The 27,974-nt window shown below is 46.1% G+C and overlaps 1 protein-coding gene across 8 annotated transcripts in view; it reads left to right on the top strand.

The window, feature by feature from the left end:
- ERAP1 (endoplasmic reticulum aminopeptidase 1) overlaps window positions 1–27,974 on the top strand; it is a 1,074,730-nt gene that overhangs the window by 749,537 nt on the left and 297,219 nt on the right. For all 8 annotated transcript variants that reach the window (XM_069627669.1, XM_069627672.1, XM_069627670.1 and 5 more), the window contains one exon: window positions 3,592–3,776. In XM_069627669.1, the coding sequence (XP_069483770.1) occupies window positions 3,592–3,776 (185 nt within the window). The remainder of the gene's footprint in view (window positions 1–3,591; window positions 3,777–27,974) is intronic.

Below are 27,974 nucleotides of genomic sequence, written 5' to 3'. Positions count from 1 at the left end.
AACTGACGTCTCATCTTTCAGCAGTACCAAAAAAAGTCCACGAGATGGTACCTTACTTGGAAAGATTCCCGAACAGAGTAATGCAGAATACTTTTATGAGAGCAAGGCTAAACCTCCTTTTGACAAATGAAATTAGGGCGATAAGAGGATTATCGCCTAATAACAATTGTCGCTTTTGTACCAATGCTGACCAAACAGAAACAATCAGACATCTACTCCTATCATGCAAGGGTCTGAGTGATGAAAGGAACATACATATGGGCCACCTGTTCAAAGACTTACGATTCTATAAAGAAGAACATTGGTGGCATTGTCTAATGGGAGGGGAGAGAACAAGTGATGTTATAGCAGTGGTACAGTTTCTACAAAGCGTAAAAAATCTGAAATGAAGAAAGATTTGGAAGGGAAAGGGGAAAAAATTAAGAACGGAAGAAAGATGTTTTTCATTTTCTTTTTGTAAAAATTGTTTGTACAAAAAAAAATGTGCAACAAAATTTAGACTGAGTTCTGACCATCTTATCATGGTATTGACGGGGTTGTGAGAGAATCTCCTGATCTGTTCCCTTCTTTATGTCTGCCGATGGTTTACGTGTATAGGGTTCTAGGTGGCTTTCACTATGATTTGGAGAGGATGAACAACCCTTGTTCTCAGTGCTCTAATCTTGTATCATTTGCGCCTTCCTCCCTCTCCCCTTGGGTAATCAGCTCCTTCCCTTCTCACTCTGGGGTCATGACGAATAGAATGAGGTTCGAGGACCTTGCTACCTGGATTTGGGTTATGGGAATAAAGATATGCCAAGAAGGCATCTGGGACTTCCTCCTCCACTATCCGGTTAGAATACCACATCTCTCTTAGGGTATTCTTCTGAGGGTAATCCCGGTCTCCCCCACTCAGGTGTTCCTCACTTGCTTGTCCACTCCCAGGGTTTGGATCTAAAAGCGTTGGCCCTTTCCTGGCCACTTGAATAGAGGATTCCTGGGTTCTGCATGGGAGAATATGCCATGGTTGGCTGGGTGAGAATATACCAGGTGATGTAAATAGCATAATGCAACCTATATCGGGGATGATGACTAGGTAACAGACATAAATAAGATGTATAATAAGGGTGTAGTGGCAGGATATACATGGATAAAAATGTACATATACACATTTGAGAGTGATATTGTTTGGAGAGGGAGGCAGTTGCGGTTTGGCAGTGTACAGGTGGGAGGCACCCCATACTCGGCTAGCAAGTGGTCTTGATAGCCACTGTCTGCTTTGGCCTGGGGGAGATCATTTATATGGAGGGGGCATGTATAGAGAAGTAGTAGAAGCGGGAGGAAGCACACACGGTAGAGCGTGGTGGTCAAGAAGGTTGTGAAGAGAGGAGGGTTGCTGAGTTTAAGTGGGAGATTAGTCAGAGATGTAGTCAGCAAGGACCTTGGTGGGCAGGGAGAGCATTAATACATTTGGAGTTTGCAATCGGCAATTGAAAAAGAGTGATTTTGCATATAGAGCTATCCCGGATGGTGTATGTTTTCGATTGAGAGAAGATTTGGGTAGGTTGTATAGAGGGTGCATGTAGCGAAATTGAGATCTTTGTTTAAAGAAGTGAAGGGGCAGAGCGGGAAGGCCAAGGAGTTGGCTTAAAAACAAATCCAGTTTGCTGAGTACAAGGTTCAAGATTACAGTTTTTGCTGAATGGTGGGTGAGGTAGAGGTGGTTGTTTCTTTTACTGAGAATTCTAAGTCTTGCAGTAGTAGCAGTAGCTGTAGGAAACTGCTACACTGTGGACAAAAACACCCAAGGTTGTGAGCCTTGGGTGAATGTTTGGAGAGACCTGGAGAAAAGAGTTGCGAGACAGAAAGTGAGGTTTGCTCTGGAGGCAGGGAGAAAGATGGCTTCCCTCTTGAGAACTGTAAACTTCAGCCAACATCCAGCCATTGAGTGGCGGATTGCATTTAGGCATCTGGAAATGCACTCAGGGTTTGCATGGGTGAAAAGTAGAATAAGATCTGGGTATCATCCGCAAGGAAGTGGTAGTAAAAACCGAAGGAGGACATGACATTTCCCAGGCAGATGGTGTTAAGAGTAAGAATGGTTTGTCCGAGAACTGATCCTTTAGGGATGCCTGCAGGCAGGGCAAATGGTGACCCGATTGATCGGTTCATAGTGACTGTTTCGACAGTCAAAGTTTTGACTGGTAAAAGTTCTGACACAAAAGTGTCGAAAAAAACTTATTTTTTTGTTTTTTGTTTTTTTTATGGGGGGTCCCTCCCACCCCCAAACCCCTGTTTTTTTAACACTTATTTAACTATACGAAATTAAAATAAACCCTTTACTATTAAAAAAAAAATTTGAAACTTTTGTTTTCGGCACTTTTGTGTCGGAACTTTTACCTGTCGAAACTATTGTTTCAAAACTTTGCCTGGACACCAATTGATCACCTTATACTTGAAGCCAAGGGAGGAGAGGGTTTGGAGGAAAGAGGGTTGATTCATTGTTTCATAGGCTAAAGAGAGATCAAGTAGAATGGTAGAGGAGATTTAAGGGGTGAGAGGATTTAGAAACTTGAGACGTTGGTGAGAGCAGATTCAGTTGAGTTTTTACTCAAGAATCACAATTGGTGGGGATAACATGGTTTGTGAGTCTCGAGGCAGTCGACCATGTGGTTCAAGGCAACCCTCTCAAGGATTTCGGAGAGGTCAGCTACGACATAGACAGGTATGTAAATAGAGGGATTGTGGTCTGTGGTTGCTTTCTTTGTGACTGTGTATAAATGTGGCTATTGTGTAGCAGGCAGGAAATATGCATTTTGATGGGACATAGTTTGAAGTTGAAGGAGCGGTAAAGGGAAGTTAAAGGTCTTTGATAGTTTGTGGTGCAAAGAGGTCTATGGGAGCAAAGGATGGATTGACTGACTGAAGGATTGGCCATGGATATTTTCCTGTCGTGTGAGTGGAGAGTCTGTTAGGTCAGTGTAATAAGATGATTTGACTGAGTCAAGAGCGGTGGACAGGGATGGAGAGAATCTTGGTAAGAAACACGAAGACTAGGGGAGCAATCGTGGCGCCAGGGATGTAGGTTGGAGGCAGATGACTGTCGCAGGTATATACCCTGGGTGTAATTCTATAGTTTAAGTCCTGTAGGTAGTCCAAAGTGAGTTCTCTTTCTTTCAATGAGTCTTGAAATGTACCCAGTTGAACCTCATTCGTAACCGTAGGTGTTTCAATTTGCCAGAAACCCTTCCCAAAATGGCACATATTCATACATTGTTTTAAATGTCAATTTTTAATAACATGTTTTCATGGCCTTGCATGAATATATATGCACAAATAAGAGCCGTAAACACTGCATTTGAGCACATGTAAACTAGAAGTATTTGCTGCTAGGAAACCTGAGAACAGTGGAACCGACTAATTTGATGAAAAATATTTGCAATCACTGGAATCTTTTTTGATTTAACATAATTTTGTTGCACTCTTTTCTTTCGTTGAATACCCCATTTCTCTTAGGGTTCAGGAAATGTCTCTAATCGGTTATTAGGCCCGTTATTAATCTTGACTGCACTTACCACTATTTTGTTACATTGGTCTGTCTTATAATTTTAGGCATATATCGTCAATCTGTTCAAAAGCCTGATCGATCGACAATCTTGGAGTGATGATGGAACAGTGTCGGAAAGAATGCTTCGAAGCAGCCTCCTACATTTTGCTTGTGTGCGGAAGTACCAACCATGTGTAGACAAAGCTGAAGATTATTTCAAGAAATGGAGGGAGTCCAATGGGACATTACGGTTTGTGATTGACATGTTTATTTCTTACAGTGATGTTTTTTTCTGTATCATATTGTTTAGTGTGCCTGCAAGAGATTTGCAGCATCTGTAAATGTTTTTGTTAAGATGGATATCCAAAATTAACCCTTGTGGAATGATTTTGGGAATCCACCCTGCTATGCTGAACAGGGAAGACACTGAGAGGATAGCCAACCCCAATTAAGGTAATGTAGCAGGTGGCAGAACTACAAGTCCACACAGAGCAACAACAATAATTCCAGTAAGACATGCAAGTACAAATATATACATGAATTTATTAGGCCTCTTGTTTACAAACTTAAGTAGATGAAAATGTCTAGTCTGATATTGTCACACCACAAGTACACAAATGGATATAAATATTCACCCTTTGGAGATATAAGAAAGCATTTGATTTCAATAACCAGTGAACCTTGGGTAAGTACTGAGATGCCTTAGAATCAGAAAGGCACTGCAGGATAATAATAGAACAGCTTCCCTAGCTCTTATAAAGTCCAACCCTAAGATGGTCACCAGTTCCAAAGTATATACTTCACAGGTATGTTTATGAAGAGTTTAGTGAGGTCAGTGGTTATGATTAAAAGAGTCAAAAGGTTAGATAACGTTTGGGTAAATAAATTCACTCAATCACAGACACTAAGGTGGGCCTAAGAAGGGATCCTTGGGGAGGAAGTATAGCTCAGGGGAAACACATTTGTCTTGGAAGCGAGACAACGCAGCGCAACACAGGTTCAAATCCCGATCCCGCACTTAGAAACCATTCGTTGGTATTAAGCGTGTTATAAATGGGGGCGTGGCTACGAGGGCCATGTAGGAGGACGCGATCTGAAGGAGCTCCCGAGATTCTGAAATGATCCTGGCGAAATAGTGCATAACAACGTGCCTATGATTGCTGAAAACACACATGTCGGTGTGTGAACGGACTGACTGCGCTTGGTGAACTTTTGGAATGCGTGGGAGGAATGGCGGCAGAGTTTTGTGTGAAAAAGATAAGGAGCGCCGGAGACAGAAGACGAAACAAAATGGCCGATCAACGGCCGGAACAAAGGAAGGAGCAGGCCGCACGGTGGTCGGGCGACGGGAGCGGACTGTGTGCGTATTTGTAACTTGTGCGGAACGCAGGTCCCCTATGTTGGGATACTAACGCGAATCGGCCTGCATTTCTAGAGTGTTCTACTACTGGCGTAGGCCTTTGGGCATGTGATAGAGGGCTGAGGCCGCACTACGACGCATCTAAGTAGCGAGACACTGTGCATGGAAAGCTCGGCGTGAGAAGCTCACAGAGTTTGTGGACTGTGCGTGCCCCCCCCCCACTCCGTGGAGCTGCCGGAGGGGGGCTTATGCGGCTACATGGGAAAGCACGGCCCATGGTAGCGGACAGGTCTCGCCTGGGGGTGGCTCGAGAGTGGCCCCCTGGAACGTGCCCAGCGGCTGCAGAATCATGTTTAATAGAACCGTGAGACCGAAAGCGAAGCAGCCCACATTGGACGACTTCGCCAAGACGTCCCCTGGTCCGGAAAGTTCCAAGGGCAAGGATAAGTCACCTGCAGGCGGCATGCCTGTGACGGGCACTAACCAGGAGGTCCTGGCTGCGATTGCGTACCTGAAGGCGGCCTGAGAGGCTAAACTTGAACTGGCCTTTACGGAGCTGAAAACGGCATTGGACCTTAAGGTCAGTGAGGTGCAGGAAGAGGTGAATTTACTTCGACAGGACGTCAGGTCTCTGGCGGAGCGCACTGAGACCCTCGAGAAAGAGGTTAGCCCGAACACCGCAGATTGTGCCTCCCATAAGGCCGAATTGCATGCCCTGGTGCAGAGAGTGGGCAACTTGGAGAACAGGGCGGAGGAGGCGGAAGGACGTGCCCGACGGAATAACATTCGCATCGTGGGCCTGCCAGAAGGATCAGAGGGCCACGATCCCACGGAGTTCATCAAATCTATGCTGTTGCAGGAGATACCCGGAGGAGCTTTATCTCAGGGATTCGTGGTGGAACGTGCGCATAGAGCTCTGACAAGGAAGCAGCCGCCGCCGGGAAACCCACCTAGGCCAGTAATTGCCAAAATCCTTAATTACCGGGATCGGGAGAGGATACTAGAACACTTCCGCAAGGGTGGAACGATTAAACGAGGGGCGGCAAACATAACGGCCTACCCGGACTATACCCTGATAGTGCAGCGTAGCCGTATGACCTTTGGAACGGTAAAGCAGAGATTGAGAGAGGCGGGCCATAAATACATGTTGCTGTATCCGGCGAAATTGAAAGTTTTTCATAAACACAGGACTTTGTTTTTTGACACTCCGGAGGACGCCATGGGATGGCTCGACGCGCAGGGATGCCCCCAGGAGCCTGACGTTCGAACGGGGAGAGGAGATGGAGGAGATAAGTAGTGCACGAGGAGGGCGCTACAAGATGGCGCGGAATAGGACTCTGGGACTTGATTATAGTCATTTGAGCGGCCTTAGGCAGAGAAGGCCAGACCGCTAAACAACATGTTATGAGCACTGTGACTATTGCTGTTTTTAGGGGAGCCTTGCAGAGCGGATCTCTTTACCCCACTTAGTAACCTAAGTTAAGTGGCCATTAGGGCAACTTCACCCTACTGAGCTCTGGGCATTGGTTGGTGCTTGCAGGGCTAGATGTGGGGGTGCCTGAGTTCCATAGATGGAGCTGTGCAGCAGTTGGGGAGTCTGGTGTTGGGGAAGGTATGGGTGGAGGGTGGGGAGGGAAGTGGGGAGTTTGGGGTGTACATAGTTATGGGGAGTTCGAGTTTGTACATGAGGCTACAAGAAAGAGCTAGAGGGTTGTATCTGTATCGCATGGGCAGGTGGGATTGGCTGCACGGAAGGGGGGAGGATACTTATGAGCTATGGGGGATCTTAAGATCGTAACGTGGAATGTCAGGGGACTCTATAGTTACTTAAAGAGGAACAAGGTCATGATGTATTTGAAAAGACAGAAGATTGATATTGCACTGTTGCAGGCGATGCATCTGACGCGGGAAAAGTTGGAGCTGGTGGGGAAGAAGTGGAGAGGTATTGTAGTGGATTCTCCGTATTCTGCCTACGCTAGGGGAGTGTTGGTCTGGGTGGCACCGCACGTTCCGCTCCAACTTACACAGATGGTGGTGGATACAGAGGGGAGGATGGTTATATTGAAGGCACTGGTGGAGAATAAAGAGGTGTGCATTGTAAATACGTAAGCCCCCAATCAAAACACGGCGGCATATTTTAGGACTCTGTGTACCAACTTGGGTACGTGTGTGGGTGGGGCGGTTATTTGGGGGGGGATTTTAATTGTGTGCTGAACCCCAGGGTAGATAGATCTGATGATAAGATTGATAGGCCCACCCCAGCAGCCAGGGCGTTGCAGGCGCTGCTCGACGACTTCGGGCTGGCAGATGTTGTCATGATCACTGCTTCCAAGGAGCCAGGACCAGCCCAACGTCCTTGGAAGCAGGCCCCTAACCCTAATCCTAGGCACCAGCCGGTCCCCACTGGGACCTTTTGGACCTTGTCCTGGCGCCGGTGGCACCAGGCTCATCAAACCATTGGTCCCGGCACTGGAAGCGCCGGGCTCATAATAGGTGTGAGGATGCCTGGGTGGACTTACCTGCAGCAGACCATGCTGCTTACTTACCAGCCACTTAGAAGCTATCTAAGAACAGGAACTACTTTCTTACCTGGGTGGGGCAGCTCCACTCCCTGGATACAGCACTGGAACCCTTCTGGAAACTGGAACTCTTTTCTTACCTAGGCGGGGCCGTGGAAGAAGACGCCTCATCACTCCAAGGCTATTTAAACCACACCCGATAGATGAAGCGTGCTTCGCGTTATTCTGCATCTGCAGCAGAACGCTCACCGAGTCTGCTCCGGCTTTTCTTCTTCTGATCCTAGACCTGCAAGAATCCTACTTACCATTTCAGTATCCAGACATCATCAGCACCTGCAAAGAACAGAAAACAACAGGTTAGCAAGGCGAACTTTACACGCAGTACTTACTCACCTGATCCATCGGCGGCGGCCGGTTCTTCACGCCGCATCTCCACCTGCAAAGGCAAAAGCAGTGCCATTCTTACCGGCACGCTGTGAATTCCGGATGTCTTCGTTCTGCATCGCCGCCTGTAAAGACAAAGTATCGTTAACAACTTACTGGCATTCCGCGAACTCCGGCGCTGCAAACCAACATCTGAAAGGCAAAAGAAAAGACATTAAGCAGGTATTTACTTACGTCCATCACGCTCGTCGCAATAAAACGCCTACCCATACTCCGGCGTCTCTTTAACACGAACTAAGCTGCAAAGAAAGAGACAGTTAGAGCGCTTGCCATACTTACGAACTTCCAGGCGCTTCACTTCACCTTCCATCTCAAAAGCCCTGCAATACATAAGGGACAAGCATTATATAGAGTCTGCATATAAACGGGCCACGCATTTAAAGACTATAAAGACAAAAGGTGTCCAGAAACTCACCGCTCGTGCAGATAACGACGGTAACCATCCTCTGAATTCAAGAGGCCTATGTTTCACCAGTGAAGGAACTGGCAACGGCACCCTGCACCAGACGCAGATGGAGAGCCCAGCATTCACCTATATAAGGTGAGCACGTTGACCTGGGGGCTCTACGAAAAAGCTGGGAAGAGAGAGAGAGGGACATTCAACAACCCAGACCATTAACCCCCATATTCTTTCACCTGCAGAAACCTCACTCTTCGAGTCCGACACACAGTGCGAAGAGGTTCGACCCCAGAAGCCAATCGAGTCCTGCACATCGCTTTTCGAGTCACAGACAGCTTCCTGCCAAGACCCGCGCCTCCGTGGGAATCAGGTGAGCGTTACAGATGTTTGGAGACTGAAACATCCTAATGGGGAGCAGTATTCGCATTACTCAGCCCCGCAACAACTGCATATGAGACTTGATTATTTTTTTACCACGCCAGATGTGGTGGTAGAGACCACCCAAATAGAATACAAAGCGAGGGTCCTGTCGGACCACCCGCCTCTGGTCCTGGGCTGGCAGTACTGCCGCCCCAAGGCGCAGATACCGACGTGGCGCCTCCGGGCTGAGGCACTCAAGGATCCGGTCTTCAGAGAGGATATCAGAGGCGAGATTATACATTATTTCAAGGAGAACACTGGCAGTGTGGACTCGGCGGGCACTCTCTGGGAAGCCTTTAAGGTGGTGTTGCGGGGTGCTGCCATCGCTAAATTAAAAGGCCTGCAGGGTGGGGTCCTGACGGAGTTAGGGGGAGCTGAGGGTGAACTGGAAAGGGAACTCAATAGAGGAGGGGGGGGGGTGCGGAGCTAGTACTTAAACTACAGCAGCGGTGTGCGGAACTTTGGGAAAGGCTCTGCAACCTTAACTATAAGAAGTATGTTGAGAGGCAGCATGCAGGTGGGGATAAAACGGGCCGCCTCTTAGCGTGGCTATACAAGAGTGAAACCCCTATGCCCCCGATTAGGACGAAAACCAGAGAGGATGGAGAGGTAGCGGACACCCAAGAAGGAGTCAATGAGGCATTCTTGGATTATTACAGGGCACTATATGAGGACAAAGGGGGGGCAGCCGAGAGGAGATAAGGGAAACTTTAAGAGATATTGGATTACCTAAGATTAGTGCCGAAGAAAGAGAAGAGCTGGATGCACTGATTACTTTGGAGGAATTGGATGAGGTGGTGAGGCAGCTGCCCACCAGTAAGACCCCGGGAGCGGACGGACTTCCTAGCGTATTTTATAAAGCATATAGAGAGGAGGTACTCTCCTCCCCCCACCCTCCCCATGCTAGAAATGCTTAATGAATCGTTTGAGGTGGGCCGGTTGCCGGAATCGCTTAGAGAAGCGATCATAATACCGCTCCCTAAGCCCAACAAACCAGGGCATAGCTGTGGCTCCTACAGGCCTTTGTCAATGCTGAATCAGGACGGCAAGATATTGACGGCGGTCGTGGCTAATAGATTGCGGAGAGTTATTAGTGAATTGATACATCCGGACCAAACAGGTTATGTCCCCAACAAGAATATAACCCACAACCATATGCGGCTCCACCGGGTGTTCGAATGGGGGAGCAAGAGCGAGGGTGAAATGGCGGTTGTGGCCTTAGATGCAGTACAAGCTTTCGATTCAGTCAGGTGGTCGTGGTTGCTGGAGGCCCTGAGGGAATACGGGATGGGGCCGGGCTACATTAGGTGGGCAAAGTTGCTGTACAGTGAGCCGGTAGCTAGCTAGGAGGTAATGGAAAGGTATGCGGAACTGTCTGGCATAGCGGTGAACCCCCAAAAATCGAGCATATTCCCATTGGGTAGCTACAGAGGAACCCTTCCGGAGCGGTTGCCAGTTTTGCCGATACCATGGGCGGTTGGTTCCTTCCGCTACCTTGGAATAGATGTGTATCATACGGTAGAGGAGGAACATTTGCATAACACCGAGGTGGCTGTGGGAAAAATCCGTATAAGCATGAAGTTTTGGGAGAAGTTGCCGTTGGCAATGATGGGACGGGGGGCGATGCTTAAAATGGTGGTCCTGCCTAGGCTCTTACATTTTTTCAGCAATATTCCGTATATGATACCTAAGAAGTTTTGGCAAGCTGAATAGTATGTGTAGAGACTTCCTATGGCATGGCACCTGGAATAGAGTGGCGCTATGGAAGTTGCAGAATTTCCATGAGAGGGGGGGTATTAAGCTGCCTAATTTCGAGGCCTATTATGTAGCTGGTTAGTTGCAATATGTGGTCAAATGGCTCTCTGATGAGGCATCTCCCGAATTTAGGCTGTTTGGACAGGACTGCACTCCGTTTTACCTGAAGGAAATTATTTGGTTGCCTAGTTCAGAAATGAAGGAGCACCCGGGAATGATGTTGCTGGGGTGGAAGATGTGGCGTAGAGTATGTCGAATGATGGAGGACCCGTACCCGTGTTCCCCGCAGGTGCCGTTGGTTGCTTTGGCAGGGGAAGACAAGCAGCTAAGGATGATAATCAGGACCTACTGGGAGTCGGTCGGGCTGGTTACATTGGGGGATGTTTGGCAAGAGGGGACCATTAGGGATTTTGAAGGACTAGGGGAAGAGACGGGCTTGCATAAGGGCCAGTATGTCACGTGGCGCTGGTGCAGAATATTCGTAAAATCTGGCCTGAGACTGTATTGGCAGAGGACCCAGACGCCACTATGGGGACAATATTTGACATATCAGAAGGGGGGCATGAGATCTCTAGATTGTATGAGATGGTGATGACCCGGGTTGGGAAGGAGTTGACGCATTTGAGGTTGGATTGGGAAACAGAGGTGGGAGCACAGATGGAGGATGGGATGTGGGAACGTGCTATGGGATACCACAAGAAGGTGTCAAGAAACGCTAGATTACAACAAATACAGTTGTATATAACGCACAGAGCTTATATGACCCCGATGAGAATATCTAAGTTCGGAAATGCGGGACGACAAGCGTGCCCAAAATGCGACAAGGAAAATGCTGATATGACACACATGTTTTGGTCTTGCCCAGTGATTGAGAGTTTCTGGGGAGAAGTGGCGCAAAAACTAGCAGACAAAGGGGTCACGCTCATTATAGATACGGCCTGGGCCTGCCTGTTGGGAGGGTTTCCCAGACCACGGAAACTTAAACATGTTGGGAAATTGAAGGACTTGGCATATGTGCTCGCAAAACGGAGGATTGCCATGGGATGGAAGCAGTGTCATAAGCCACGGGTGGAGGTATGGTGGCGGGAATTGCAGAAATGGGCGGAGGCTGAAACGATGGTATGGCAGGAGGCATGTAGCATGAGTGGGGAAGAAGTGGGTACCCTGATGGCATGGAGAGTATTAATAGCAGGACTGTTTGGAACAATAACGGATTCTGCAGACTCAGAAGCAGGCGATACCCTGCCACACGTAGCAGATACGGAAAGTGAAGGACAAACAAGCTCTTGAGGGGGGAGGGATTGGGGGAGCAGTGGTCTTGACTAATTGATGTTCATGTGATTGTTGCAAAAAGCGCTGCCAGTTTGGTTTGTATTGTTTGTTTTAAAAATTAATAAAAACCGTTTAAAAAAAAAAAGCGTGTTATAAAGTTATAAATGAACTATTTTAACATTATTTTAACAGGCCTCCACCGATCAGGAAAGAGTGATTTAAGGGACAGGACATTACCCCATGTAACCTTATGAAGAACAGGACAGCACAGAAACATGTATGTTAACTTACAAAAGGGCAAGGGAAGCTTTACTCACCTCCACAGTCAGCACAGGGTTCACAACAAAGCAAAAAGAAAGGGTGTCCCATAGAAGTCTATTTAAGGAAAGCTGCAAAAAGTAAAACTTTCCTAACAGTTTTCTTTTTTTTATATGTTGAACTGAAAGACATACTTTAGGACAACATATAAGGCCACATGACATTATTGTTCTCTGCTGCCAGATGACATATTGAAATCGATTACTATTAAAATCGGCAACATTTGCTGCATTTCCTTCTTTTTTATCTACTGTCACATGTTTTTTCCTTTTACTTGTGCATTAATCCATCTTTTATTTTCCTCACAATTTGGTGTGACAAAATTTGTTTTAATGTACTTATGGTTTCCAAGCATATGAAAAACCTTAAAAACCAAACATTTGTCATTGATAAGATACGCCAATCTCTTATCATTCGAAACTAGCTTAAAAGTAAACACTCTGGCTTGAGTTAGAAAATAGCGGCACTTTTAGTTGAAAAGTAAGAAAAATAGTCCATGTGGGAAAAAACCAAATACCAAGTGTAAGAAGAACATTGAAAACATGCTTCTATTTATTTTGTGGTAAATAAGTTTAATACTTTTCCACCACTATGTCAGCACCTGACAGGCCAATTCAAAACATGTCATCTACATACACTTGGTGAGTATATACGGCAAATTAAGTGACATCTTGATCAAGTGATCTTCATTAATGGACTTGTAAATAGTTATTACAGCCAGCACTACAGATAAGAGGTGTATTGGGCTCTTTTACTATCTAAAAATAGGCAAATGCTCCCAAAAACTAAAAATAGGGATTGATAATACTCCAACAAAAAATAGGAAACCGACATGTAGAAGAACCTTGTGCACTTGCTTCCACCCACAGCTCCATGCATGTGTGTGGACCAGTAGTGAACGTAGTACCACAGGAAGTAAAGACTATTATTACTGCCTGATTAGAAGAAGTAAACATGAATCTTTTAATACGGTGTAAAGAAATATTATTATAAAATGATTTCTGTTTTCCAGTTAAAACATGTTTACACACTTTTAAAATACTCCCTTTCGGAATTGGACTTAAATTTCTACTCTCTAAAAAATCATTTTACTCCTAACTCTAAAAATTAGGTAGTAAGATACTCCCACTTCCAAATCTTATGTGGAGCACGGTTTACACAATTTAAAAAACAACCAAAAGTATAGCTAATTTCACATCAGATATTCTAAAGATGTTTGAGAAACAGGTATCCATTTAGTGTCTCTTTCATACTGAAACTTAACATCAACAAATGCTGCCGACGGTAATAATTGAGCATACTCTGTATCCACACCTATTCCTGATTAGACCAGATAAGGAGTGGACATGCAAGAAGGCTATGGAAGGATTAGAAATTGTAAGTATGCAGACGGATGGATGTTGGGGTGAGCAGCAAACAGAGGCTTGGCTGCATAAGATCAGGTGATAGAGGATAAACTGTTCTCAGTGACATTTTTAAACTCTGTTAACTGAGCTGCCTCACACATGTACTGCAGAGGAACCATCTAATTCATCATTAAGGATTACTAATTTCCTGGGAAAGACAACACACCAACCTTTAGTGTGTAGTGCAGTCAGGGTTTGTTGCGTGCCTGTTTAGGGTCAGCAGCAGACTCACCATCTGATCTCTGTGAGGCATATTTTAGGTCATAATTTTTGGTAGGTAATAGTTGAATTTGTTTCATAGTTCATCGCAGTTGTCCTAAGGGCAATCACAAAAAGATTGTGAAATAATCCCCAATTTGATTGCTCAGAGGTGTTATCTAAATGTAAATATCCTAGAGCCACAGTATTTTAAGAAAGGGGGATGTACAGATGTGTAATCCTTGCAATTATACTCTTAACCGTTAGCCAATGCTCTTTAGTACCAAAGCAACCAAAATGCATGTGGCTGTAGGTGTCCCATTGCTAGTCACAATATTAACTTGTCTGTGATGGCGAGACAAGTTGGTGTCCTCCCGTATCAGCGATTCTGAAAAACGATTGTTTTAAAACTCTTGAGGTAGTGAGTCAGTGCTTTGTTATATAATGATTTACAGCAGGAAGGTTTTAAAGTGGTCACACATTTTTTTACTTCACAATGATTTTTAACTTGATTTGAGATTTTGCCTTTTAATTGTTTTTTTATTTCTTTATTGAAGAAGCATTCACTATTGCTTTCCTTGTTATTATCACTATCTGGATTTGGCCAAGACTAAACTCCAGTTAAACACTTTAAGTGACTCAACATCAAATGATTATTCAACTTAAAATGCTTTCCTTTTCTCCCCAAGAAGATTTAAAATCTTACCATTCCAAAGTATTCACTCATAATTGCTTTCTATAACTCAAAGGTTTGTAAATGATGCACTGTACTTCTGGATGTGTTTTACAGACAAATCACATAGCCCATATGTATCTGCACCAATATGGTACTGTAGGCATTAATCAAGGCAGTAGCAGGTACAGTAAGGGGTACAGGCATATTCTTTGTTCCTTCTTTAAAGTCCTTTCCATGTACTTACCCACCACCTAGACTTCTGCAGTGGAATTGCATTATGATAAAACCAAAAAACGCACAGAATACTACTCCTCAGATCTCCCTCTCACCAGTAGAGAGAATACCATAGACCAACCATATAATGTTACCATAATTTTGAGTGTGCGGAAACAGAGGGACTGGTCCTTTATTAGAAACATGTGATAATGGTACTCTCTTGTTAATGGTACGAGAAAATGTGTCGGAGGTGGCATGGGCATTGCAGGTGCTGCGACTCTGCCTGCCATACAACCCCTGCATACCTCAACTTGGTTGTCATTTTCACACCTATCAACGTCAAAAGAACACTGTACTGTAGTTTTCTTTTCCTCTGGTACAGCACTGCACTGCTTTTGCAAGGATTTTTAGGTTCAATATTTTGTAGAAATTGCACTAACATGAACTGACATGTTCCAAACAGAAGTAAACAACATTTTGAAAGTAGTGATTATGTCAATATTATCTAAATGTGGTGAAAGACCTATGTTCCTGTTCAAAGATACACTAGCTACTATAGGGTGAAGATGGTTGCATAATCCTCTTCTCTTTACCGCAAATAGATTAACGGTTTATATTCTCCAGCATTGGATCACGGAGGGCATCTTGCTAGCCTTCCACACACTGTGCACAGAAATAAGGACAAGGATGCCTTTGCCTCCGGCGGACGATCCAGCGGCACCTGGACTGTCGGGAAGCCCTCCATCCAAGCGAAGGCGGGTCCATCCAAGGCGGGGCTAGCGCACACCTCTATCAAGATCCATCTGGCGGCTATCTCCTGCTATACCAGAACTCCGAGGCGATCGTCGCTGTGGTCGCATCACCTGGTTAAGGAGTTCATGAAAGGACTTTTCCGCTCGTTCCCACCGGTGAATTCTCCGGCCCCGGCGTCGGAGCTCAATGTGGTGCTGACTAGGCTAATGGGTCCCCCGTTCGAGCCTCTGCATTCGGCACCTCTGAAATTCCTATCGTGGAAGACAGCCTTCCTTGTGGCCATCACCTCCGCACGACGAGTGGGAAAGATCCAGGCCCTCCCCTGTAAGCCTCCGTACTTGACTTTCCACGCAACGAGGCTCGTGCTGAGGACACATCCCTCCTTCATGTCAAAGGTGCCATCGGACTTCCATCTCAACGAGCCCTTGGTGTTAGCTGTTTTCTTCCAGTCGCCTTTGTCGCCGGCTGAGAGGACTTTGCACTCACTGGATGTGGTTAGAGCACTTCAGTTCTACATGGACCGCACAAAGAGTTTTCAGAAGACGTCACAGCTGTTTGTGAACTTTGGCCCTGTGAACCAAGGGAAGGCCCTCTCCAAGGCCTCCATTTCCAGGTGGCTCTCCGGCTGCATCACGCACTGTCACCGGTTGGCAAACCGACCATTGCCTGGCCCTCCGAGAGCCCATTCGACCAGAGGGATGGCTGCAACTATGGCGTTCCTGTCTGGTGTGCCCCTGCTGGACATCTGCAGGGCTGCTACGTGGAGGTCAACGCACACCTTCACGAAATTCAGTGCTGCGCAACCTGTTCGCTTGAAGGTGAGCCTGGTGAGGAGGTAAGAGATGCTCAATGTTGAGTTGTTGAAATGCTTAATGTTGAGCCTTGCTACCTCCCGTGGTTGTGCATGTGTGTACTGCTATGTATTATTTTATTCATGAGCATGTGAATCCATGCCAGACCCCATGCTGGAGAAGGAACAAGTTACTTACCTGTAACTGTTGTTCTCCATCATGGGTCTGGCATGGATTCACATGCGAACCCTCCCGCCTACCCCTCTGCGGCTCTTCTCTTGGTCCTACTGCCACTTTACGTGCTACCAAATCTGAAGATGGCTGCCAGAGGAGGGGCTTAGGTAGAGGGCAGTCATTGGCTGGGAGCAGTATGACCCAGAGACCAGTGATTGGTTATTAGGAGAAAGACAGTTCAGAAACTAAACTGATTTTTTTCTTTCACCGAGGATTCCCAGCCTGACGACTGGGAATATTAATGACCATGTGAAACCATGCCAGTCCCATGCTGGAGAACAACAGTTACAGGTAAGAAACTTGTTCCTTACGCTCTATTAAACCCACCATAGAAATACAAATAGTCTTTGCCACTATCCCTTTCAATCAAATGAGTTTCATTCATTTCTTACTTGGAAACACTAGGTTGTACATATTCAACAATATGAAAAAATGTTGTTTGTGAAGAACCACTCAACGGTTGCATATCTTAAAATACTTTGCCACTCCACTTTTCCATGGCTGCAAGACAATTATCAGGCCCCATCAAATCCTTCTCAAATATGTTATTACAGCTACTGAATAGATATTACAGGGGAAAGCCTGGTCACCTGTGAGACTCCACCTGCATCTCACTGGCTCATGTTATATCTCTTTATAGTGGATTTCTGCCTCCCACAGATTTCACATCTTAGATATATCTTGTCCAGGTGCCAGCTGTCCTGGATTATTTTCTGATGCCAAGAATGAAACTGCAACAAGGACAAAAGAACCAGGATCCAGCTAGTATGACTAATCCAGGTCCTCAAATATAGCAGCCTCCCTTTGTGGCAATCATCTAGCAATTCAGGTAAGAATCTGGCAAATTCACAGGCTTTTCCCTATATAAACACATTCATTAGCTAGCCTAAACCATCTCTCTAATCAAGCATAAGACAAATAATGCACAAAGCGTTTTGCGGCCAGCCACTCAGGCTGCCCCCAAAACTTCCAAACACTCCGGTCCACCCACACAGATTGTGCATTGGGATTTTCCAGGGGTGAAAAACAAGGCTTAACCAGTTTAAACCAATCTGGAGGGTGCAAGTCTGGGCTCAGAGTTACCCCATATCATCACAACAGCCATTTTCGGTTTGCATTGTGGTCCGCACAGAAAAAGGGATGGCCCAAAACAAAATAACCCCGAATAGGGCTTTAAAATGCATTACTTTACTGGTATTGTAGTAAAAATGACAGCACAACCTGGTGAAACTAAAAGTAAATTGCAGCTGCCACCAGCCTACTCCAAAACACACTTGCCAGCTGATAGAATTACCCTGGGACCACAATCGGGTGTTTAAAGAGCACCCCAGCTCTAGGAGCCATTTAGAGTCCTGTAAGGGAGCCCATGAAAAGGGGTTGCAATTACGGTAGTGCTTCTACTGAAATCCTTCTGTCCACAAAAGTAAAGTCAAAGATTCAAGAAAATTAACAGGGAAAAAGCAATATATTTAGAAGTCGTATAAAATGGGACAGGATAACCCCAAACATGTTATTCAAATGGATTGTGTCCTCCAACGTATTCCTCATCTTTTGATAATATCTTTCTAGCTTCAGCTGCTTCTGAAAAACGTTCTTGACAGAGGGCACTGTGTGCTGTCGAGGCAATGTCCCTCGAGGGCCTTCGTTCCACTGTTGATGTCATCATTAGTTTAAGTAGCGCATGCAGTGCCGTTGGGTTCAGTCCTGTTTTTCCGAGCATTTGCTTCGAAGAATTATAGCGCGCTTTGGTTCTTCAATGAACCTCGGCACTCATTTTCTGTATGAAAATGTCTTCACCGTCAGCTTCATCAACGCCTAAGGCAGGCTTCAAGAAATGTCAGAACTGAGGATCGGAAATATGTCGATCCCCGAACCCCACCACATATTCCTGTGGTGTCTCGGAACCAAACATCGTACCTTCGAGTGTAACTCCTGTCAAGCGATGACCGACAAGGCTCTAAGTGAGCGTAAAGGTACATTGGCGGTGAGTAGGTTACCTTCGAAAGTGTCCTTCCAAGTGTTCCAAAAAAGAAAATCGGAAGAGTTGAGAGATTCTCCTCAACGGAAAAGGTCTAAAAGATCTTGATTGAGTAGTCAATCGCATCATTCTTCGTCGTCTTCCAAAAATGCCAAGAAACAGTGTCACGGGTCAACTTCGACCTCTAGTGATTCCTCAGCCGAGGTAATCAAATGTCCAACCAAATCAAACTCACCAGCGAAATGTGAGTCCAGCCCTTCGAAGGTTCTTTCGAAGAAGCATAAGAAGTCGGAAACTAAGACGGTCTCGCAAACGCTGATGAGCATCAGAGCCATCAGCTGACAAAATCGGAGTATGTAACACCAACTTCAAAGGAGTTGTCGATGATTTCTAAGAGATTGTCGAATCCCAGAAATATGCAAGAAAAGATTTTCAAACCCTTACCAAAAGTTAATCTTTAACTTCAATCTATGAAGACAATGAACCCTCCGATGAAAAGACTTGTATGAAAACCTGCAAACAGACAGTGTTATAGATACCTCTCCAGAATTGGAATTTGGGAAACCATATCCTTCTGACCATGCTGACTCCTCATACAGAAAACTAATGAGCAAGGTGGTTGAATTTTTGTGTTGGAGTAGGCCTGCGCCATTTTTGGAGTAGGATGACTTAACTGATATACTGGATCAGGGTCCCCAGAGAGATCCAATTTTGCCCTTTAATATTGCCCTACAGAAAAAGGATCTAATTGGGAAACACCAGAAACTGCAGCTGCAGTAAATAGGAATATAGGCCATCCGGCAATGACCCAGAATATTTTACAAAACACCCAACACCAGAGAGTTTGGTGGTTCAGGCTGCCACTTCCACGAAGCAATCCACATACCCTTCTATCCCGCCCGATAGGGATGACAAGAGAGTGGATGCCTGGGCTAGAAAAATATTTACTGCTGGAAGTATGACTTTAAAATCAGCAAACTCTACTTGTGCCTTGTCAAGATTCACGTTTACCCTGTGGGACAGCGTAGCTAAGGCGGCTGACCACATCCCAGAAGGAGAAGAAAGAGACATCTTCCTGGCTATTATCAAGGATGGTAAGGAGGCAGGTCTGGATACTGCTGATAGCATTAGCAGGTCGATGGCAGCTAGCACCGTGCTGCGCAGGCTGGCATGGTTGAGGAAGTCTGGATTTGCACCGGATGTGAAGTCTAGGCTCCTCAATATGTCCTTTGACGGCTGCAGGCTGTTTGACAGCAAGGCTGATGAAAGTGTAGAAAAGCTGCAGACCTCTAAAGCGACAGCTGAATCTCTTAGTGCCACCATTAAGCAGCCTCAGCATTCCTACCCAGGTACATCATCTTGGAGGGCTAAGTCCTTTTGATTCTACTCCTCACTTTGAAGAGGGAGAGGACAGGCCAGTCATAGAGGTCAGAGAAGATTCCCTAGTGGTGGATGAGGGAGAATTGCTAAATCAGCCCAAGCAGCAGCAGTTTTATCCTCAGCCACTGCTTCAGCTGCCTCAAAACCACTCTGATGCCTTAACCCACAAGACCCCTGTTGGAGACAGACTTTCTTAGTATCTGAAAGAATGACAGGGCATTATTCAGATGCTTCGGCACTGGAAATGGTAGCCCAAGGTTACTGCCTTCCTTTTCTAAAAAAAAAAGGCCTCTGAATTATCCACCGGGGAACAGCTCTTTCAAAATTCCATATCCGCTCCTTCTGCAAGAGAATTTGACCCTGCTGCAGAAAGGTGCTATAGAACCAGTACCTGTGGTGGAGAGGGACCAGGGTTGGTACTCCCCCTACTAATACCCAAAAAGGACGGAGGATTGAGACCCATCTTGGACTTAAGAAACTTGAACAAGTTCATGATGGTTACCCTTTATCAGATCCTTCAGGCCCTCCAACTCCAGGATTGGGTGGTATCATTGGACCTTCAGGATGCTTACTTTCATGTACCTATCCATCACAAGCAGAGAGGGTACCTGAGGTTGGCGGTTTTCATTATCAATTTTGAGTGCTGCCATTCGGGTTGACCTCCGCCCGAGGGTTTTCACCAAGTTAATGGCAGTGGTGGGAGCGAGTCTCAGTAGAGGGTGGATTCATGTCTACCCCTACCTGGATGATTGGCTGATCAGGGCCCGTTCACCCAAACAAGTCCTGGAACATCTCAGCGTAACCTGTCACTTTCACCACAGACTCGGCTTCTCCCTCAATTACAAGAAGTCCCACATGATACCATCACAAAGACTCCAATTTATTGGAGCGGTACTGGATACAACCTTGGGGAAAGCCTCGGCTCCCGAGGTGAGGACTCAACACATTCTGGAGATGGTCAACAAATTTCAGAGCGCCCAGTGTCTTCCGGCCTCTGATTTTTTGAGGTTGCTTGGCCTCATGGCATCCTGCATTTTTCTGGTGCCAGAGGCTCGCCTGAGAAAGAGATCTCTCCAATGGGCTCTCAGGACTCAATGGTCCCAATTCTCATGCAGAATGTCAGATCTTCTTCAAGTTCCAAGCAGAGTTGCACAGGATCATACATGGTGGGTCTGCAAGGACAACATTCTGAAGGGAGAACCCTTTTGGCAACCATGGCCAGAGATAACGGTAGTTACAGACACCTTACTCAGGGGGTGGGGAGCCCACGCCAACGATCTGACAATCAGCTGTCGTTGGTCTCCATCAACCTATTGGAGCTGAGGGCAATTAGACTAGCGCTGAAGGTCTTCCTGCCCTTTGTACAGGGAAAGAATGTCCAGATAATGACTGCCAAAATGGTGGTCATGTACTACCTCAACAAGGGGAGGCATATAGTCACAACCACTGTGCAGCGAGGCAATGCATCTCTAGTTCTGGGCAATTCAAGAAGGAATCTCAGTTCACCTAGCCTAGAAGAGATTTTCACTGTTTGGGGAACACCGCAAGTGGACCTGTTCACGTCCAGTGTCAACCGGAAGTGCGAACTATTCTGCTCCAGGGAGTTCCCTGGAGGAGCTCTAGGTGGACGCGTTCATAGTGGACTGGGGTTTCCCACTCCTGTATGTGTTTCCTCCAGTCCCTGTCATGCCGCACGAGATCAGGAGATTGAGAAAGTTTGGGAAATCCCTGGTTCTAATTGGCCCAGATTAGGCCAGGAGGACATGGTACCCGGACATTCTGGACATGTCCATCTGCCCTCCAATGCGTCTTCCACAAAGAGAGGACCTTGTCTCGCGAGAGGAGGGCCAGGTTCTCCATTGTTTATTTCTTTATTCTTGCATTTATGACAGCACACAAAACCCTAGGGTATCTAGACGATAGTTACATTGAGGAAACAAGAAGAAGGGAGAGGGGATGGGCTAATGCAATAGGGGGAGTGATGAGCCTTAGGAGGAGCAAAGTTAGTTGAACAGCCAAATCTTTAAGTTTCTGCGGATGGTCCAGTAGGCCTGTTCTTTTCTGAGTGCTGGAGGGAGATTGTTCCAGAGTTTGGTGGACACGACCGGGAAGCTCTTACCCCCCACCGAGAGGCGATTGAAATTGGGGATCTTTAGGAAGTGAGAGTTTGCAGATCTAAGAGGTTGGGCGGGGGGATTATTCTCCATTCGGCGTGAGAGGTAGGTCGGGCAGTGTTGGAAGGACAACGATGGACCAGGGACAATATTTTGAACGTAATCCTTTCTCAGATGGGCAGCCAATGTGCATCTCTCCTGGCTTTCGAAATGTGGTTTGATTCAGAGTGACCAATGGCTGCTCAGAGAGCATTGTTCTGCTTCGTCTGAAGCTTGTTAAGGTTGTTTTCAGAAATACCGGTAAATAGGGCGTTGCAGTAGTCGAGCTTAGCTCCTGTGATAGCTCTAGCAATGGAAAGGCGGTTCGGAGTGGAGAGGAAGGGCCTGCTGACATGAAGTAGTTTGGCTGTGTAGGCCGCAGACGAGGCATTCGAGTTCACTTGACGTGAGAGGCCAAGTTTGGCGTCCAGGTAAATGCCAAGGGTTTTGGCAGCAGCAGAGGTGGTGATTCGATTACTGTTGATGATGAACTCGTTGTAGGCTGGGTCAATGTTGCAGAGTGTGGAGTGGAAGCCGACAATGAGGATTTTGGTTTTATGGTATTGAGGCAGAATGGGTGAGAGATAGTTTTGTACGAGGTCAAGACACTCAACCTTCCCGCATGGTTTCTGAGAGGTTGAGATATAAGGATTGGGACCTCTCCTGGATGACATAATGGAGATCTTGCTTTTGGCCAGAAGGTCTGCAACAAAATCTTTGTACCGCTGCCGTTGGAACAAGTTCAGCAGCTGATACAGGGATAAGAATGTGGATCCCTTTCTGTGTGATACACCTATGGTGCTCTCTTTTTTTTAAATCAACTTTATTCAGTTTTCAAAGCATCACAGACAAGTAAATATTTATGAATAACTCATAGCCACCCCGATCTGGGGACTCAACATAAGTGTCTGAGATTGTGTTGCTCATATAAGAAAAAGTTTAAAACAGAACCGACAAAAAGAAAAGGCATACATAATGAACAATTAGTTAACCCTCCCCCTCCCCCCCAGCATATCCCAATTTATGGGTAGAAGGTTCAACATTCCGATTTGTAAATTCAACAGATTGGATCATTTATGATGTAAAGTTCAAATTCCGCAGATTGAAGATCATGGTTTTCAAATGATGGATATTGCCTGAAGCAGCCGTGGTTTAAAGAACATCTGTTCCTTGTCGTCCATATATTTGTGAAGTGGCAACCAGGTGTTTAAGTACTTGGAATAGGAGCCTTGGGCTTGTGCCGTCACTTTCTCCATAGCCATCACCCCCACAGTCTGACCCACTACATAGCTGTTATTGGGCCTTCCTTCATCTTCCATGCCTGTGCAAGTGTCATTCTGGCCGCACTCAACATGTGGGTTACAAGAGAAGCCGTAGGCCCAGATTTCGCATAGCTCCCCTCCACCACCTCTCCCAGCAGTACTACTAATGGATCGGAGGGTAGTCTCACCCAGGTAATATCTTTGATGTGGCTTAAGATCTCCTTCCAGTAGGTCACTGCCAATGGGCAGGACCACCACATGTGAATAAGATCCCCGGATTGTCCGCAATTCCTCCAGCAGGTTGCGGGGTATTCTGGATTGATTGCGTGCAGGCGTGCAGGTGTCATGTACCACCGAAGGCAGAGTTTATATGCTGCCTCCCTTATGGAGGTGCATTTAGATCCTTTGGCTGTTCTATGCCAAATACGACTCCAGGTTTCCTCTGAAATTGGTTTCCCCAGGTCTATCTCCCACCGTTGCATATATGTAAGTTTTCCCCCCGGGTTTGCCTCTCCCGCTAGATGGTATAGTCTGGTTATGCCCTTATCTGGTTGGCCTTCCTGTACCGTTAGCTCTATGCCTGTTGGGTTTCTAGTAGCCCTTTCTTTTACTTTGGCGTTGGTGACCCAGTGCCTGAGCTGAATATAGTGATACCGTTCTTGCTCCGGTATGTGGAATCTAGCCTTATAATCTTCAAACGTTAGGGGTAACCGCTCTGCGTAAAGATCTTTTAGAGTTATGTTGCCTTCTCTGCCCCCCATTGTGTACAGAAGTTGGCTTGCATGCCTGGGGTAAAATCTGGGTTATAGTTGATAGGGGCCAATGGGCCCACTCCTATTTTGATCTTTTTATTTCTCAATACTCTATCCCAATACCACAAGGTAGTCTTAGTTGATTCCAGTAGCAAACCCCTTTTTTCTCTGTGACGCATGGCAATGAAGCCAAGGTTCCTAGAGGTATCCTGGTTGCCGTTCCTTCTATTGTTACCCATTGATTGCGGTCTTCCACAGGTGCCCATTGTAACACCAGGGCTACTTGTGCCACCCATAGGTACCTGCGAAACGCCGGGACTCCCAGCCCCCCGGATACTTGCGGTCTAAAGAGAACCTGTCTTGGAATTCTCTGCCTGCCTCCCTCCCCCCCAATTGAAGGACATCACCTCTCTCTGCAGTGTCTGAATAGCTGGACCAGGGATTTTTATCGGAAGGGCTCCTACCACATATAGAAATTTTGGGAGCAGTGTCATCTTGACCGCCGTAATACGTGCCATCCAAGACAGTTCCTGCAGTTCCCACTATTTTAGGTTACTGGTTAGGGGTTTGAGGAGGTCCGGAATGTTGGCTCTGTCTAGTCTATCATAACGGGAGGTTAATTGTACCCCCAGGTATCTTACTGACTTACGTTCCCATTTCAGTGGGTATAAACTTTCCCATTCCGGAATTTGGGTCATCTCCTCAGAAATATTAAGCGCTTTGGATTTTGGGTAATTAATGTGAAAGTCTGAGACACGCGCAAACTCCCCCAGCAGTTGTAAGGCCGCTGGTAAGGAGCTTTCAGTGTCCCTCAGGAACAGGAGAATATTGTCTGCATAGAGTGCCACCTTCTGCGGTCCCATACTGCCTACCTCCACCCCTTGAATCCCCGGGTGACCCCGGTTCCTACACGCCTATGACTCCATAGCCATGGCAAAGATCAGGGGTGACAACGGGCATCCTTGTCTTGTGCCTTTCTGGATGGGGATCTCTTTTGTGAATTTACCATTGACCATAAACTTAGTGGAGGGATGTGCAAAGTTTGCCATTACCATCCGAGTGAAGATTGGCCCGCAACCGAATTTCTCTAGGGTTAATCTGAGAAATCCCCAGTGTAAACTTTCAAAGGCTCTAGAAGCGTCGAGAGCCGCTATGGAAAATGTTTGCCCTGTCCTCTGCCCCCAGTCAATCGTGTTTATAGCCAGCCCTACGAATGTTGTCATATGTATGACGCCCCTTCACAAATCCGGCCTGGTCTGAATGAATTATCTCTGGGAGTATTATTGCTAATCTTCTCGCTAGTATCATGGAATACATTTTTTCATCTCCATTTAATAAGGAAATTGGGCGGTAGCTTGCGCAATCGGCCGTGTCCCTGCCTGGTTTCAGCAGTAGTATCGTAGTAGCCGGGCACATGTCCTGGGAGACTTGCCCCTTATCCCTAATGAAATTAAATAGCTGTGTCAGGGGGCCTACCAGTATGTTCCTGAATGTTTTATAATATGCGTTACTTAACCCGTCCGGACCCGGGGCTTTTTGGCTTTTTAATGCCTTTACTGCTTCCCCTACCTCTTCCTCCGTTATGGGAGCTTCCAGCAGTTGTCTGTCTGCCTCATTGATTTGCGGTAAATCTATTTGATTTAAAAAGGATACCTGCGCTGCCTCATCAAGGTTATCTTTCCCCAAATTAGTGGAATGGAATAAGAACAGTTCCTCTTCTATTTCTTTCTCTCCCCTAATTATGTCTCCATTCTCTTTACGGAGTTGGGTAATATGGTTCCGGAGTTTCTGATGATTCAGTTTGGCGGCAAGGAATCTATTGGCTTTACCTCCATGAATATAGTAAAACTGTTTTGTTTGTACCAGCAGGCGTGCCGCATCATCTGTTAGGTGGGTTTCCAAAATCGCTCTGGCCTTTTTAAGTTCCTGCCATGCCCTCTGTGAACCCCTTTTGATATTCAACCTCAGCAACACGTATGTTGGCCTCCATGTTGTATTGTGCACTCGCTCAGGTCTTGGTGTAGCTTGATGATTGCGCTATAAACTCTCCCCGTATCATCGCCTTACTTGAATCCCAGATGGTTGCCCAATTAATCCCAGGAGTTATGTTTTCTTTGAAATGATTTCTTAAGGATTGTTCTTTGCCTACCCAGACAGCGAGGTATTTCAGTATTATTTCGTCCAAGCGCCAAGGTTTATAGGATTGTTGTTGCGGATAAGTTAATTCTAATTTTAAGATAACTGGGGCGTGGTCGGAGAGGCAACGTATCCCAATATCGAGGCCTGTAACTTGTGGGACCAAAGTTTCAGAGATAAGTATCATATCAATACGGTAATAACCTTTGTGTACAGTGGAGTAGTGAGTGTAGGTTCTGTCTTGTGGATTAAAGAATCGCCATGTTTCCAACAAGTGTAAATCTCTTAGAAATGTAGCTAATGCTTGCCTAAATGTGTGCTCGTGGGGGATAGCTGGAAGGGTTTTATCCATGACTCCGTCCGTCACTCCATTAAAATCGCCACCAATGAGGATTTTCCCTATACCCTATTGTGCTATTTTGGGAAGTAAACTCAGCAGGAAGAAATCTTCTTTAGCATTAGGAGCATAAACTGAAATCAGTGTGACCAATTGTCCCAAAAGTTTACCCCCCAACATCAGGTATCGGCCTTCGGGATCTTTTTTAACAAAACGTTTTTCGAAACTGATACCTTTCGCCAATAAGATACCCACTCCCCTTTTCTTAGCCCCACTAGAGGCTAGGTATTGTATCGGGAAGGCTCTGTGCATCAGCCTCCATTCATCCTCGGGGAGCAAATGTGTCTCCTGCAACCAAACCACTGAGGCCTGCATGTCCCTCAATCTGTTTAGTATGGATTTCCGCTTGACTGGAGAGTTCAGCCCTTGTGCATTCAACGAAATGAGAGTTAAGTTCGCCATTACCCCACTTTCAACCATTTGTCCCCTTCATTATGATCCAACTCCTAAACCTACCTGAAACAAACAAAACAGAACTTCCCCCCTCCCCCTTAACTAATGGATTATAACTTCCAACTTGCATTACTAACAGAATACCAATGTGGTAAATCACAGAGAGTTATATCCCCCCGGCGGTATGGGGCCCTGTTTACCCTTTTCCTCCCTCCCCCCCCTCTTACCCCATATTGCCACATAATGGCTCATGTGACAGCAGTTTGTTTTCCATGCTGACTTGAGATTTCATTTCAGGCACAAGTGTCTGATTTCTTATTTCCTTTCCCTTCTAGCGATGCCATTAAAATGTCTCCTGTAGTTAGAAGTTGCATGCCCTCTCAGGTATGGTCCTTGAGTTGCACTTCTTTATTGCGCTCCCGCGGACGAGGTCGCCCTGGTCTCCATTGGTTTCTCGGATGTCCCCCCTCCAATTCATCATTTCGGGATGAAGAGCTTTCACCATCCGTGAGGTTGTCTCCTTCGCCGCCTTGCATGAGGTCTGCCATTTCTTCTTCCTTAGTGACTGAGAATCTCTGGCCCTTCCACTCAAAGGGGATGGGGTGGCCCCATCGATACTGCACCTTTCTAGTTCTTATCCAGTCAGTAACCACCCTCAATTTCTTCCTCCGAACAAGTGAAGCTTGTGCCAGATCTTGAAACAGTTGAAGCGGCGTGGAGCGGAAGATGATGCGTTCTTTTTTGCGTGCGGCTTGCATTATGTCAGCTTTCAATTGGTATAGATGGACCCGGGTCAGGACGTCCGGAATCAAGTTCTTATTGATTTGATATGTGGAATAGGTTCTGTGCGTTCGGTCTAGCATAATTTCTTTGTTGTTGTCCACATTCAAAATGTCGCAAAACAAGTCAACCACATATTGTTGTAAGTCCGAGTCCGTCACTGATTTCAGGATTCCACGAATACGAATATTATTACGTCTGGATCTATTTTCAGCATCCTCCTGTCTATTTTGCATTTGCTCCATTTGCTGTTCCATCTCCTGCACCCTATGCGCCAGGATGTCGTGTTCGTGGCTCTGCTCTGTTATTACCGTTCAACCTCATCAATCCTCTTTTCTGCTGCCAGGATTCCCTTGTCCAGGTCTGAGATAGATTTAGACAGGTCACTCGCACTCTATTTGCTATCTTTCTTGAGTTCCTGTAGCATTTCTAGAAGATCTGACTTCCTGATAGCA

Source organism: Ambystoma mexicanum, chromosome 6p (genome assembly GCF_040938575.1).
Source record: "Ambystoma mexicanum isolate Mex_15411 chromosome 6p, UKY_AmexF1_1, whole genome shotgun sequence".
Lineage (NCBI taxonomy): Eukaryota > Metazoa > Chordata > Amphibia > Caudata > Ambystomatidae > Ambystoma > Ambystoma mexicanum.
This window is presented reverse-complemented; position numbering and strand designations above follow the sequence as displayed.